Here is a 15640-nt window from a genome sequence, read left to right on the forward strand (position 1 = left end):
CCCTCGTTTCGGGACTATTTGTCCAGGATTTTAGTTTGTTTTAGTGGGAAGAATAGTTTTGTATTTGGCTTTGCTTTTTCCATGGCTGCACCTGATTGTTTTTGTTGGTGATTGTTTCAGTTGTTTTTATTTTTATGTAAACCACTTTGTGTGCTCAAGTGGTATATAAATACCAGGAAGGAAGGAAGGTTAGCCATGTTCCAAGGCCTGCAAGGAATGTGGGTGAGCCAAGAGACGTGTTGCAGTTTGCAGCCCTGCTGCAGCCACCCCCATCCCGCATTTTGGCGGAGGCATAAATTGTTGCTGGGAGCCTCATAAGTGCCCTCTGTCCCTCACAATGGGTTGATGGATTTTTTAAAAATAGTAACGCATTCTGCCTTTTCACCACTACAGCATCTGAGGGAGCTTCCAAAACGAGTGCAAAGCAAATGGGCACTTTGCTGGTTTGGTGGGGCAGTTGTGGTGTTAGCCCCGGGGGGGAAGAGCCAGGTTCAAATCCCTGCTCGTTCCACCCTGGCCAGTAATGAAAGGAAAGAAAAAGGGTTTCCACCTCTGATCTCTAGGCATCAAGAGTTACAAATTCCACCCACCCTGGCAAGGTTAGGAAAAATGATCTGTCAATGGTAGAATCAGATTTTTAGCCACTTGGAATATTTCCTGGTGGTATTTTCCCTGGTGCTGTACTCTGGCTGAGGTGAGATGTGCCTGGACAGATCTGTATAATGTGTAGCAAGTATGGAGGCTCTGAGAGGGTCTGTGACGTGGGGACATCTTGGGGAAGAATTTGGTTCTTCCACAGAGTTTCTCAGACCTTGCACACTCTCTCTCTCTCTCCTCCTTACAGATAATTTTAGGTACACGTGCGACATTTGTGGGAAGAAGTACAAATATTACAGTTGTTTCCAAGAGCACAGAGATCTGCACGCTGTGGACGGTGAGTATTGCTCCCTTGGGCTGCTTGGCAAGTGAAGGATGAAGGTAGCAGCCCGGTTTGGATGTAGGCTTTCACCATAGTTTAGTGTTACACAAACGAGCCTGGGTAAGCTTTGATCTCACGCCCTCTTCCAGTGCGGTCATGAGTATTCATGCTTAGCTGTAAACTATGGTGTATTGAAACAAACTAGAATCAGAAACCACAGTTTGATCAATAAACCATAGTTTAAACACAATACTGTACAGTTTGGCCCAGTTTGGATGTAATGGTAAACTGCAGCTACTTTAAATCAGGAAGCAGACACTTCCAGTCTCCTCCTCGTGGTTACACTGGATGAGAAGAGAGGGTATCATGCATGAACCCAAGGCTCACCCAGATTTGTTTGTATACCACTAAACTAGGGTTTTGCACAGGAGTGGGAAATGGATGGGCTGGTGTGCTGAATCCTGTCAGTCACGTGACGCCATAATGCTGTTAGGTGACAGCTTTAAAGGGGCTTGTGCTCTGCGCTGATCACCTGCAGAGAGGGAGCAGAGAGGGAGCCCCTTTGCAGTCTGACAGCAGGTGGGGCTTGAATTCAGCCACTCTTTCTCTGCAGACTAGCAGAGGCAAAGTGTCCGTTCGCAGGTGCAATTTGTGTAGCAGTGGGTCAGCACTGAGTGCAGATCCAGTGTGGAACTCCCTCCCTCCTTCCGTCCCTAGTGCAGCTATGTCACTTCCTGCTCCCTCCCCCATACCTGATGTTGCATGTGACATCCGGTGTGTCGCAGGAGGGCACAGGGTAGGGAAGAGAGCCTCTGCATAGGAGCCCTGCCAGTTCCCCATGCCGGCTTCCCCTTCTGTCCAAACCAGCCCAGTATTTGGCATCCGCTGAGGGGGATGCTTTGCGCAATGCATGCCTGACGCCCTCCTGTGCTCCTGAGCTTGGGTAAAACATTGGATGGAAAGGACCTTCATGCAACCCTTGTGCAAAATCCTTGTGCAAAGTTGCTTTTTGCTTTGTTACTGTGCCTCATTAATGTATGGAGGGGAGACATAAAGGATCTCCAAGCTGCACTGTGTATCAAGTCTGAGAATTAGAATGCTGTGGGGTGGGGGAACCCCTTGAGTGTTGACAGGCAGGTAATTAGAAACCCCAAAATTCAGGAAGAACTTTGGATGAAGGAATGCTTGGCAGGTGCCCGTCATTGACCATGTCTGAGCCAGATTGGGGGGGGGAGGGACCCTTAACGTGCCATGAAAACGTGGATTTTGGCAGAAGGCAGGCCGATGTGTCAGGGCTAGTTTCTTCTTTGGATTATGGCATAAGAGATATTAACCCATAAGACCTGGGGAATGTAATTGCAAGCATCCATTTGTACTTTCTGGCGACATTTTGAGATGACCTTTCTGCAGGCTTCTCTTAGCCAGGGTGTGTTATCCAGGCGAATGGGGAGAGTAGGCGAGGAGGCAGGCGGGGTGTGCTTGAGCACCTTGCCGTGGTGCAGATGAACCAGGAAGTGCCTCCTGGTGGTTGGAAATGGTTCTCAACCACCTTATCCTACATGGAGCAGTTCTCTTCATGCAAATGTCCAAGCCTAGAAGTGTTCTGCAGTGAGACCTGGATCTTGGACAGGGGTGGGAATCTCCAGCCCATAGGCCAGACTTGACCTGCCATGGGTTCAAATGGGGTTCACAAGGGTGTTTCCTCCAAGCCACACTCACCTGCCCCACACCCAGTGATGTGCATGGCGGCAGGTGTGGGGCTGGTAGAGATGCCCCATTTGGATCAGCTGCTCCCACAGGTGCATTGGCAAGGAAAAGCAGGCGTTGGCTCTGCTGTGTGTGGTGCTTGGAAGACTTGTGGTCTTCGACATCAGGTGATTGACAGGTGCGCAGTTAACTTTGGCCCACAGGGCTAGGTAGACTCTGAGAAGGATTTGGCCCAGGAAGTCCAAAAGGTCCCCCACCCCCGATCTAGAAGGGGAAGCCCACTGTGCAGTGTTGGTCGTCAAAGCAGACCTCCAGCCCCCGTGGCCATAGCAACCAGGGTCCTAGCTGTGCCGGATGTTCAGTTGTGACTTCACGGAACTGAATGCTGCTGTTGTTTGATGTAGTTGTCGGAGTTGACCGTGGCTGTTAAACAAGCCTCTGCTTCCGGGGTCAGCTACCTGTTCGTTTTGCTTTGGGGGTCTAATTACTCCTGCTGGTCCTCAGCCCAGGGAGTGGCTTGATTTTTTGGTACTTGAAGGGGTACTAGATATACCCCTAAAGCCACTTTATAGGAGATGTTTTGTTCCAGTGGGGTGTAAGGAATTCCTGCACAATTGTTGGCCAGGATGTCACTCCTCACTTCTCCCTCTCTCTCCCCTTACCTGTCCTGTGCAAGCTTTCAGTGTGGATGAGGCCTCAGACAGCTGGGTTAGGGTTAGTGGGGGGGGTAAGCTTGTTGTCTCCTTCATTTACACACTTAGCCAAGCATTCAGGAGGGGCTGGCTCTTGCCCGACAAGGCTGAGGAGGTCTAGCATTTCTTGGGAGAGTGCTGATCCTTGGCCCCATTGAGGCATTTGTGGGGAGCACTCTCTCTGTTGCGTGCCTTCTCCTGTGAGGGCTGCATCACCTTTAGCCGTGCTGTTGTTGAGAGGAGCTAGCTCCCTCCCTCCCTCCCCCCCTCCCTCTCCCTCTCTGTTGCATGTCTTCTCCTGTGAGGGCTGCATCACCCAAGATAGCTCTTGTTGAGAGGAGCTATCTCTCTCTCCCTCTCTCTCTCCCTCCCTCTCCCCCCCCTGCACAGTGGGAGCATTGGCTGAGCATGGGCATGACTCCATGGGCAGAAGTGGTCCCCCCTCGGACCGTCTACATACGACCAGCAGCTAGGTGGTCAGTCCTCTTGGACGATCAGGTTCTGTTGTGGGTATTTGGGGGGGGATTCATTGCAACTAGAACAGCTTCATCAGGCAGGTGGCAAAGCCCGTCTTGATGCCCCATGTTAGACTGTGATTTAGAGCAAGTTTGTGTCTGATGAGAGTTATTCAGTGTGGAGAATTAGCAGCAAGCATTGTTTGTTTGTTACTTTTGTGAAACTGTTTTGATACCAGTGAGTTACTGGGCTAGGAAAGGAGAGAGAAAATATTCAAGGTTTTTCTTTTGAACAATGACTGCAAGCTTTTGTGTGGTTTTAGAAGACTTCCCACTCTTCCTTCAGCATTTTTTTAAAAGGCATCATTCAGTTGACGTAAATGGTAATGTCTTGCCCTGGGGATATTCAAGTTTTACTTAAATTTAAATTGGCCCATTTAATTGGCTAACATGCAGCTGATTGATCATCTGCAAATTCCCTAATCGGCATGAAACAGTTTGTGTCCAATGAAGGTGATCTCTTCCCCATGGAAACATATTTTGCAATAAATTAGTTTGTCTTTTCAGGGGCTACCAGATGCCTTTTTTGCTTGTAATTGGTTGATTGTCCAAGTTTTTTTAAAAAAGGTGCAGTCAGCATGGGCCACGCAGGAGAGAGAGGGGGGACTTGAGCATTCCTTGAGTGAGTGTCCTGCATTTCTCTCGTTCTTGACCCTTAACCAATTCTGCTGAAGATTCAGTCCATTCTCGAGAACCAGAGCTGAAAGGGGCTTTGCTCCCCTCTGGGGCACGCGGGGGCCGCATTGGTTTCCCTCTGGGCGACTCGGCGGTCGGGTCACTGTCAGCTCTTCTTTTGCAGACCCTTATGACCAAGCAATGATTGCCAAGGAAGAAGTGAAAGAAGAGGAACCAGAGTCATTTCAGAAGATTGGTCCAAGTATGACTTACCGAGTTTGCAACCTAAGTAATTAACCAGCTTTCGAGGTCTACAGGGTGGGGTTTCGAGCCTGGTTCATCTGCCAAAGTTATGTGCAAGGGATTGGCCTATTCAGAAATCTTGGGGCTGTGGCCAAGGGAGGGATCTGTGCCTGGATTCTGTGTGAGTCTTTATGAATCAGAGTTTACGTCTGTTGCAAATGTAGGCAGAATAATGTAATTTAGGGAAAAGGTGGTAGCCCACTGGTAGAGCACCCACTTTCCACACGAAAGGTCCCAGGGTCGATCCACAGCACTCTGGTGTCAGGGCTGGGAAAGGTGCCCCGGAGTGCAGGTTGGAAGAGACGTCTCGGCTTCAAGAAATGTCATATTCTGGGGGGGGCAGGGTTGTCAGCCACTGAGTTTATTTTATAAAGAAAATTGGTGTTTGTGTATATGCATATGTTTGTATTTATGCCAGTATTCGTGACTTGCTTGTGCAATACCTGGCTGAAAATACAACATACCATAGATGGATATCTTCCTGATCCTAAAGGCGTTAAGCAAAGTTGCGTCTTGGGAGGAGATCTGCTGGTGTGGGATATGGCAGACTAGGATCCTGACCCTTCAGGATGACCGGATCCTAATCTTTTGCTTTCCATCTTTTTTCTTTTCTTTTTTTAAGAGCGTTTCTGATGTTTATAGCTGAGTGATAATTCTCCTGCTCTTGTGAAAACATAGAGCCATAGAGTTGGAAGGGACATCAAAGGTCTTCTAGTCTAACCCCCCTACCCCACTCTGTGCAGAAAATCCATGCAGGGATAGTGACATTATCTCTGATCGGTGAATCGTCCAGTACCCTCCTGTGTTGAACCGCGCCAGAGTTTCTTTAGAGTAGGCCAGCCTTCCCAGTCCAGTGCCTTCCAGGTGTTGCTGGACTGCAGGCCCCATCAGTGGCGAAGGAGACTGAATCGGGTGGGATTTGTAGCCACGTGACACCAGGTAGAGGACGGCTGGTGTAGGTGAAGGGCCGGTTCTCGCACCCGCTTGTTTTGAAATGCAGCCACACTCGAACCTTCCTGCACCGCAGTGTGGGAAGCAGCCACATCCCATGCCAGAGCATGGGTTCACCTAGTTCAGTATTGTTGACACTGACTGTCAGCAGCTCTCCAGGATTTCCGGCAGAGAAGCCTCTTTCCTAGCTCTTCCTAGAGATGCCAGGCATTGAAGATGGGGCCGTTTGCCTGCAAAGCAGGTCCTGCGCCCCTGAGCCACACCCCTTCCCCAAAGTGTCCCCCCCGCCCACTTTTTACAGAGCTCATTTGTTCATGTGTACGTCTGCCAGTTATCAACAGTGATGTGTTTTTAATAATTGTTTTATAGATGTACATCTTGCTTTTCAGAGAAATGTCCTCATGCAATGGCTTGCAAAATTATGTGAAAACAATAGAACCATCATGAAAATAGACAGTAAAAAAGTAGAGCTGCATAGCCAGCAGCACGGATCCTAGGAACATAAGATGCTTCCTTGTCACAAGTCTGAACCTTGGCTCCTTTAGCTCAGCCTTGTCTGCACGGACTGGCAGCAGCTCTGCAGGGTCTTGAGGCAGGATTTCCGCGCGCGCATGTGCGTGCACTCTCTCGCTCTCTTCCGTAGCCCCACCTGGAGATGCCAGCAGGGGCTGAACCTGGGACCTTCCGCGTGCAAAGCAAGGATTCTGCCACTGAGCCGCTGCAGCTGCTCAACCTATAGACATAAAATTAATTTTGAAAGGTCCTTCTGGATGGGGGAAAAATGCCAGAATTTACCCAAGGAGGAAGTCCCACCATCTGGGTGCTGCTGAGGTGGGATTTTTGCAAAATGCTAAGATGGCCCTGAATCAATCGGAATCTGATTTAGCATGTTGGTGACCAAAACAGCGTGTGGGGTACGGCTGGGCTCCGCATTTCAGTGCCGGTTTGATTTTCACTCCATCGAACTTCCAGTACTACTTTGTAAGAAATCAATGTTCGCTATTTGCGATAAATACTGATTTGTTTTTTTTCTGCAAAAATATGGATATTAATACCGATTTTCAAAAAAATCTTTTTCATAGATTTTTTTTAAAAGATTGATATTTTCCTCAAAATATCAATATTGATATTTTGAGGGAAATATCAGTATTAATATGTATATTTTGAGGGAAATGCTGATATTAATATTGATATTTTTGAGGCATTTTCTTTTAAAAAATCTGCTTCATCTGTGGAAAACCTGGAAAAAACTGATTTGCAAGTACAAAAAGGACAAAAAAAGCAAATAAATCGGAAATCTGATGTCACATTCAAATTTTGTGAAATTTGAGCACATCCCCAATGTGTGGGGAGTATGCTATGTTTAATTTTTTGTGATTGTATAAATATATCAAAAACATTTTCCCAATTAGTCAAACAGTTGAACTGAAATATTTGATTGAAATGGGGGGAGGGGCAGCTGCATACAGAGGGCTACTTGAAAGTTTATTTTTTATCAGATTGTTTGTACATATTTAAAGAAAGGACAGTTCAGTGGCATGTGCTTCCTTTACATTGTTCCAATTTATTTAAAATTGTTAAACGTGAAGGCACTGAAGATTGTTTAATATGCTAATTTTAGCACTCCTGAAGAGAGAGAATGCTAAGGTGTTGTCATTTGGGAGGGAAATCAATTCAAACTTTGCAGTGGCAACATTTGGCTGGAATGGTATTCAGATTCAGAAAGCACTGATACGCCATCAGCCAAACAGAGCGTCTAGGCCTTGGCTTCCACCGAAGGGCCCCTGCAAAAGGTGCTGTCCCTTTGACGGCCATCCTTTGGCAGTTGCGTGAAGGCAGCTGCTGCTTTTCAGCTTTTCAGGGCAAAGCAGATTATAGTCCTCAGCTTCTATCTGCCAACCAGCCCCTTAATGTTTGTGGAAGTTTTTCCACCCCATGCCACTGTCACCAAGTGCGGTCTGTGTCTGGGTGACAAAGCGATGAGGCTTAAGTTCTTTCTCAGAAAGTCTGTCCTTGTGTGTTTCCTTTGCAGAAACGGGCAACTATACATGTGAATTCTGTGGCAAGCAGTACAAGTACTACACGCCCTATCAGGAGCACGTGGCCCTTCACGCTCCAATCAGTGAGTATCTGGCTGTGGCATATCCTGTGGAGGAGGCCTGGGACCCAGTGTCTATGATGGGATTTGAAGCTGTGGATGTTAGCGGGGATGAGCTGACCAGGAGAAGGCAAAGCTGTGGCAGAACAGGCCGTAGAAGGGCGGGCGGGCGGGCGGGCAGAATTCTAGAAGGCCAAAATCTGCATTGCCTTTCGTGACCCTAAATTGTTGGTGCCTTTTGAGTATACTTTGACATATGTGCTTGCTTGCATTTACATGCAAATGTCAACCCTCATTGGCTGTGACTACTTAGTATTAGCATTAATGAAATATTACTGTGCCTTCAGTTTACAAGGTACCTTTTTCAGAACAACATAAGCAAAATGTCAGGTCTTACAGTCTAAATTTGGCCCAAAGTGGGTGGGGTGGGGAGCCAGAGGGCAGAATCCAGGCTAGCAGAGGAGGAATGATGGGCAGGCTTGAAGCTATGTGTCCTTAGGCTTACTGTCTCTGGTGGTGAGGCTTTGATGTGTCTGATGGTAGAGGTTTCCATGGGGCTTCCTCTGTGCAAGGTTCCCAGAGGCAATCTCCATCCAGGAAGTATGGAAAGGTGGGGCTGTAGCCCTGGGCTCACCCCTTCTGCAGCTGGTCTCTTGCTTTCCTCACTCCAGTGTGTGTCTGTGTATGTGCATAGGGCGTGTGTATAGAGATCTGGACCACATTGGCATTAATTCATCCCAAGAGAGGAGGGCGCCGTTGCTCAGTGGCAGGTGCGCTTGCTTTGCTGTTTTGTGGCTCATTCGCCCCTTGGAGCTCCCCCTAATCCCTTCTTGTTTTAACTCCCGTGAGCAATGTGGTGTCATCGGCAACCCTGGCCGCCTCACTGCTTGCCCCGACTCCAGGCCATGGGTGAGCAAGCGGAAGGGGGCTGGTCCCTGTATAGATCTCTGGGGGAGCCCTTGTCCCTCCAGTGAGAGCAGCCCGTTTGTTTCCTTGCTCTCTACACCTGTTCTGTAACCAATGGCTGACCCATAAGAGTACCCATCCCTTTATCCCATGGCTGCTGTGCTTGCTGTGGAGCCTTGGGGGGGCAGCTTCATTTGTCCTGATCTTAACTCTAGTGGCTTCACGCTGGGGCCAGGCGGCTTCACTTGGCTCGTTTCAGCCATTAGCAGCCACAAAGGCTCCTTCCATTCAGGCCCCTGAGGTCCACCTGCTTGGCTTGCTGGCCCTCGTGTCGGTTGCCTACAAGCAGCTCTTATTTGTGTGATCACCACATAGCATGGCTGCGAGGCAGACCCCAAAGAGGCGGGGTGGGTGGGGCAGGGGGAGAGGCTGCTGCACATTCCCTTTGCCTGTTGCTGATGAACTTGTTTAAATCAGGATTACACCGCTCCAAGTACTTGGGGCAACTGACAAACAGCCCATCAAGCAAAGTTTTTTTTTTAAAAAAGTGCAGCATCCTAAATATCAACAGGAAAAGTCACACAGGGTGGAAAGTGGTCCTAACTACTGGTCGCATCGGCCCCTAACCCCCTACCTTTTTAAAAACCCACTGTGAGCTGTCCGTGGCTCCCAGAAGGCTAAAAGGAGTGGGGCAGGAAAGCCCAGCCCTGCCCCTTGAGGAAGCCATTGAGGGCCCTCGGCCTTGCGGGCTCTCAAGGGGTGCCCATGCATCAGCAGGGGGATCCCCTGTTTCGCGTGCACAGTGCCCCCTGGTTCAATCCCCTCTTTCTTTCTGTAGCTGAAATGGGTCTCAAGGAGCTGCACTCTACCTGAGGGGCCAGAGAGCCCTGCCAGGCACAAAAGGCTGTCCTGGGCCAGAGACACCTGAGCCGGCTTCAGAGATCTTCACAAGTGAGAGGGCAATTCATGCGGACGATGTTGTTGGACTCCAACTCCGGCCATCAACACTGTCCCTGACCGCAGGCTGTGGGACCGCTCAGAGTTGGAGTCCAGCAACATCTGGAGGGTGTCAGGTTGGCTACCCCCTGTGCCCGAGCTGGTGGGCCAGGGTAACTCTAGCTGGGAGGAGTGGGCAGCAGGAGCGGGGCCAGGCCAGAAAAGAGTCCCTCCAGGCGGCAGGCAAAGTGCACCGGAAACATCCTCCTCCTCCCCCCAGCAGGTCCATGGCCTTCCTCGCTCTGTTGGACTTTTGGCCCCAAAGAGCCGGGCTCCACCAGGTTGCAGGAGGCTGCCATGGAGAGTTGGAGGCAACCAGCCGGCAGGCAATCTCCAGGCTCATGTCTCCAGGGAGGGATGCATGTCGGCCAATAGAACTTTAGCTTTCGTTTGTTTTAGATTTTGATTTTGTGGTAGGCCTGTGTGGATTTGAGGGGTGGGCCGTTCACTTGGGGGGGTTGGTAGAGGGTGGTTAATGCACTGGTTGCGGAGGTGTTGCTGTCGTGTTCTCGCGTTGAGGGGGAGTTGCAGGCATCGGGGCGGCGGCAAAACTAGTAAGTCTGATTGGGAGAAGGAAGGAAGGCAAGCAATGGGTGCAAGACGATGAGTCACTTGTGATTTGAGAGGTAGGATGGTAAAAATGAAGATCCTTCTTGTCTAGCACCCTGCTCCCCACAGTGGCCAATCAGAGGTCTCTGGGGAGGCCCCCAAGCCAGGCCGCGAATGCCATCAATCCATTCTCTGATCGGTCCTGAGTCTCCCGCCTGCTTCCATTAGAAAGTGTTGAGAGAGAGAGAGGAGAGAAGCTTCACCCTCCTCGTGTTCTCCGGCCAGTGCATTATTTTGTTACACCTCTATCACACGAGCCCCCCCCCTTTACGGTGCAAATTGGAGGTGGTGAATTACCATAGAAGATGAGGGCAAGGCTATCTGCGCCTTGTTCCTTGCTGCCACTCCTCTCATGGATGGGTTCCTCGTTGCCCATCTGTTGTGCCCACTGGCCTGTGTGTGTTGTTTAACGCCAGATCGGTACACAATAAGACCACTGTCCTCCATGATTTGATCGTGGATGAAGGTGCTAATTTGGTGTGCATTACTGAGACCTGGGTGGGTGAGCTGGGAGGAGTTGATCTGACCCAACTTTGCCCACCTGGATACTCGGTGCAACTTCAGCACAGGCTGCAGGGACGGGGGGGGGAGGAGTTGCTGTGGTCTACAGAACTTCCATCTCTGTCACTAGGAAACCACTGTGTCTTGGAGCTGGCTGTGAGGGCCTGCACCTGGTGTTGGGCCAAGGAGACAGTAAACTAGGGTTGCTGCTGGTGTACTGTCCACCCTGCTGCCCGGCAGCTTCTCTGATTGAGCTGGCAGAGGTCATCTCGGCTGTGGTGTTGGAGGAGCCCAGAACGATAGTGCTGGGTGATTTCAATGTCCGTGCTGAGGCTGCCTCTAGTGTTCCGGCTCGGGACTTCATGGCCTCCATGACTACCATGGGGCTGTCTCAAGTTGTCACTGGCCCAACACATAGGGCAGTTGCTCCAGATGGAGGAAGGGGTGGTCTGCAGATGGGGGTGGTGGTGGATGTCATCCCATTGTCCTGGTCAGACCACTTCTAGTGAAGGTTAGACTTACGGCTCTGATCCTTCCCTGCAGGGGTGGTGGACAGATTAAGATGGTCCACCTCCGGAGAGTAATGGAATCCACTGGATTCCTGAATGCCCTGGGGGAGTTCCCGGTACATAGAGTAGGTGACCTGGTTGAAGCCCTTGTCAAGCTGTGGAACAGTGAGGTGCATCGGGCTCTTGACACTGTTGCCCCCGAGTGCCCACTCCGGCATTGTGGAGCCTGGTTTGCACCTTGGTACACCAGTGAGTTAAGGGCAATGAAACAGGCTAGACGATGGCTAGAGTGCAAGTGGTGAAAGATGTGCTGTGAGGCTGATGGGGCACAAGTAAAACATCGTAACTGTGCCTACAGTGTGGTGGTGAGGGCTGTGAAGAAGGCCCACTTCTCTGCCTCCATCGCATCCTCAAGTAGCCGTCCAGTGGAGTTTTCTGTATTGTCTGGGGTCTGTTGACATCAACTCCAGGAAATGGAGTTTTAGACCCTTCGGAGGCCAACTGTGAATTGTTTGCAAGCACTTTGAGGGTAAAGTTGCTCGCCTCCATAGCAGTCTTGATGCCCCATCTACATCTACTGTAGTGTTAGGGTTAGGGTTAGGGTTAGGGTTAGTCCCCAATGAGGTGTCCAGTGCAATATCTTCTACAGCTTCTTGGGAACGGTTTCAGTTGATGCGACCTGATGATGTAGACAAGGTGCTTGTGTTGATGTGGCCAGCAACATGTCCTCTTGACCCTTGCCCTTCTTGGCTTATTAAAGCTTGCAGAGGGGATTTGACCGAGTGGATCCAGGGGGTGGGTAACACATCATTGTGGGAGGGAGTGGTTCCAGCTGCCTTGAAAGAGGCGGTGATCTGACCACTCCTGAAAAACAAATAAATAAATAAATAAAAAGCCCACTCTGGACCCATTGGTTTGTGACAACTACCGACCAGTCGCAAATACCCCCTTTTTAGGGAAGTTGATGGAGAGGGTTGTGGTGCAGCAGTTGCAAGTACTCTTGGATGAAACAGATTATATCAACCCGTTCCAGTCTGGGTTCAGGCCTGGTTATGGGACTGAATCGGCCTTGGTTGCCCTGATGGATGACCTTTATCGGGAGAAGGACAGGGGGAGTGCAACCCTGTTATTCTTACTTGATCTCTCAGCAGCTTTTGATACCATTGACCATGGAATCCTTCTGGGCTGACTTGGTGAGATGGGTATCGAAGGCACTGTTTGACTAGAGTTGTTTTCAGAGAATAGCATTGAGTGGTTGTCACTTCATCCCCTGGCAGTTGTGCTGTGGGGTGCCACAGGGTACTTGATTTCTCAGTGGTTTTTGATACCATTGACCATGGTATCCTTCTGGACCAACTTGGTGAGATGGGTATTGGAGGCACTGTTTTACAGTGGTTCCAATCCTATCTCCAAGGTCGTTTCCAGATAATAGCATTGGGTGATTTTTTTTTATTTTTTATTTGTTTCATTTTTAAACCGCCCATAGTGAGTGGCTCTCTGGGCGGTGTACAAAAGATTAAAATACAGAATATCACAATAAAGTCAACCTACCAACAGTAAACATAATTGTCTTTTGGCCCTCTGGCAGTTGTGGTGTGGGGTGCCGCAGGGTACCATTTTGCCCCCCATGCTGTTTAACATCTATATGAAGCCCATGGGAGCGGTCATCAGCAGATTTGGGGCGAGGTGTCAGCAGTACACTGATGATACCCAGCTCTGTTGCTCTGTAACATCTGAATCGGGAGAGGCCATGCAAGCCTTTGACCGCTGCCTGGACTCAGTGGCGGCTGGATGAGGGCCAATAAACTGACTGTGGATCCTAGCAAGACGGAGGCGCTGTGGGTTGGTGGTTCCTGAGTTCAGATATTGGTCCATTGCCTGCTTTGGATGGGGTTGTACTCCCTGGAAAGAGCAGGTCCGTAGTCTGTGGTGCACCTGGATCCATCTTTGTCGCTAGAGGCCCAGGTGACCTCCATGGCTAGTAGTGCCTTTTACCAGCTTCAGCTGGTAAGACAGTTGCAGCCATTTCTGGACCAGGGTAGCCTGACCACTGTTGACCACACACTGGTAAACTCTAGGCTCAATTACTGTAATGCACTCTATGTTGGGCTGCCCTTGAGGTTGGTCTGGAAGCTGCAGTTGGTGCAAAATGCAAAAGACTGCTCACTGGGGCAGGGTATCGCCAACACATCACCCTGCTGCTGAAAGAATTGCACTGGCTGCCCATTCGCTACCGGGCCAAGTTCAAGGTTCTAGTTCTGGTGTACAAAGCCCTATACAGCTTGGGACCAAGATACCTGAAAGACCGTCTTATCCCTTATATACCCAGTCGATCACTGCGCTCTGCAGGTGTGGGCCTCCTGCCGATACCATCTTATCAGGAGGTCCATTCTGCACAACAGAGGAAACGGACCTTTAGTGTGGTGGCACCTACCCTGTGGAATTCCCTTCCCTTAAATTTTAAGCAGGCGCCATATCTGTTATCTTTTGGGGGCCTATTGACGACCTTCCTCTTTCAACAAGTCTTTTAAGTTGAGACCTTATCCCAGTCTGCGTCTGTGTTGGAATTGCTTTTTAATATGTTTTTAACCGTTTTCTTTTTTTTTTTTTTAAGTTTTTAAAGGTGTTTTGTTTTAATGTATTTTAAAGTCTGTTTTTATGATGTTTTAAAGTGTTTTTAGTGCTTTTGTTTGCCGCCCTGGGCTCCTGCTGGGAGGAAGGGCGGGATATAAATCAAATAATAAATAAATAAATAACTCCTGCAAGTGTCTACTCAGAAGTAAGTCCCATTGAGTTCACTGGGGCTTTCTCCCAGGTCATTGGGCATATGACTGGACCCTAAGTTTCCTTTTCCCCACCAAAACTGAAAATCCCCACATGGTTCATCCCCAGGATTAGCAAAGTGCACTTTTTTAGTGAGCCATGTTGCGCACCTGAGAGCCCCCCACCCCAGGGTCCCTCTGCAGGTTTGTTTTCCAGCTGCTGGTGCGGAAAAAGCAGCGAAGGGAAAGGAGCCTGCCTGCTGGGCAGAAGCGTGTCTTCTGGGATGGGGGGCCGGCAACAGGAGGGCAGCCACCGTGGGCTCCTACTGGGAGGAAGGGCAAGATATATAAATTTAATAAATAAATACAATAAAATCTTTGGCCTCTTCATGGTGCAGATTTTCCACAACTCCTCAGTTTTGGGAAGTTATGTTCCATTTATACAATCAGGTTACTTAAAAAAAAAAAAAACCAGGGAAGCTCACAGATGCACATATGAGATGATTTGTTCCTTGCCTTGTATTGTTTCTCTAGAGACAGTGAAAAACTCCAAGATGTTGCTTACATTTTCAGGGGTTGAATTTTACAGGTGTGTTGCCTTGATTTTCATCAGTTGGGGGGTGTTTTGGCAACTAAGGACAGAAGCATGAAGAGGAGACTGTCTCCATGGGACAGCCTTTCCTTGCAGAACAGGATAGTTCTAGCTCACAGGTAGACGCAGCCTGTTGCTCAGATTGTGAACTCAGTGGAGCCCGGCTCCTGGGATTTTTTTACTTCAGGAGACCTATGTCCAAATGTTGCCTCAGGAAGGGAAAATGTTTTAATGTAATTTTATCTGCCTCCATGAGAATTTGTCACTTGGAATTGCTGGTGACCTTCCGTTCCCACGAGCTCCGCCCTCCGGACACATTCTGCCCTCTCCAGCCTGTCTTTACAGGATCTAAAAGTATCTAGGATGGCGGAAGGCATTGGCCTTCCCAAAGGCTTAGAGGGCTTCCTCCTCCTCTCTGCATTCCTTCATTTGAAATCAAGGTGGAGCCACTTTTTTAGGCCTCTTGTCTCATTAAAAAAGAAAAAACTTGGCTGATCAAATTAGTTTTAATTGATGAATTAAGTGGTTAAATCTGCATAGATCTGCGCAGGACTAAAGCAGCTTTGAATGAATAATTGCTTTCTTATTTTTGCGATGGTGAAGGGTCAGTGCTGCAGCAAGCGCCATGTCTGAGGAGTGACCTTCCTTCCTAGGGGAGGGTGAAGCAGCTTCTTGCCCCCTGCAGTTTTTATGTATTAAAAACAGTTAATCTGTGATGCCTGTTTAACCTGTTAAAAAACCTTTTAATCTGTTTATCTTGCCGATTAGCCAGTTAAAGGTTGACATCTTGGCTATTTCTGAGGCTCATGAGTGGGCAGCATCTGCCATCTTCTAGCGCCCACGGGTCATTGCCAGGGGTCGGGGCTGATGGCAGTTGGGGTCCAACAAGATCTGGGAGGGTCCCCACAGATTTTTCTCCATCCATCTCCAGCTGCAAGTCAGGAGTAGAGGACTCTGTGCCAGGC

At 49.3% G+C, this 15640-nt stretch overlaps 1 protein-coding gene across 15 annotated transcripts in view; it reads left to right on the forward strand.

Moving 5' to 3' along the window:
* Positions 1-15640, forward strand: part of ZNF618 (zinc finger protein 618) — a 112214-nt gene that overhangs the window by 74120 nt on the left and 22454 nt on the right. For 10 of the 15 annotated variants that reach the window (XM_061604556.1, XM_061604564.1, XM_061604557.1 and 7 more), the window contains 3 exons: positions 845-934; positions 4633-4737; positions 7735-7824. In XM_061604556.1, coding sequence (XP_061460540.1) covers positions 845-934; positions 4633-4737; positions 7735-7824 — 285 coding nt within the window. The remainder of the gene's footprint in view (positions 1-844; positions 935-4632; positions 4738-7734; positions 7825-15640) is intronic. The other 5 variants (XM_061604561.1, XM_061604562.1, XM_061604570.1 and 2 more) reach the window with 2 other exon arrangements.

This window comes from Rhineura floridana, chromosome 20 (genome assembly GCF_030035675.1).
Source record: "Rhineura floridana isolate rRhiFlo1 chromosome 20, rRhiFlo1.hap2, whole genome shotgun sequence".
NCBI lineage: Eukaryota > Metazoa > Chordata > Lepidosauria > Squamata > Rhineuridae > Rhineura > Rhineura floridana.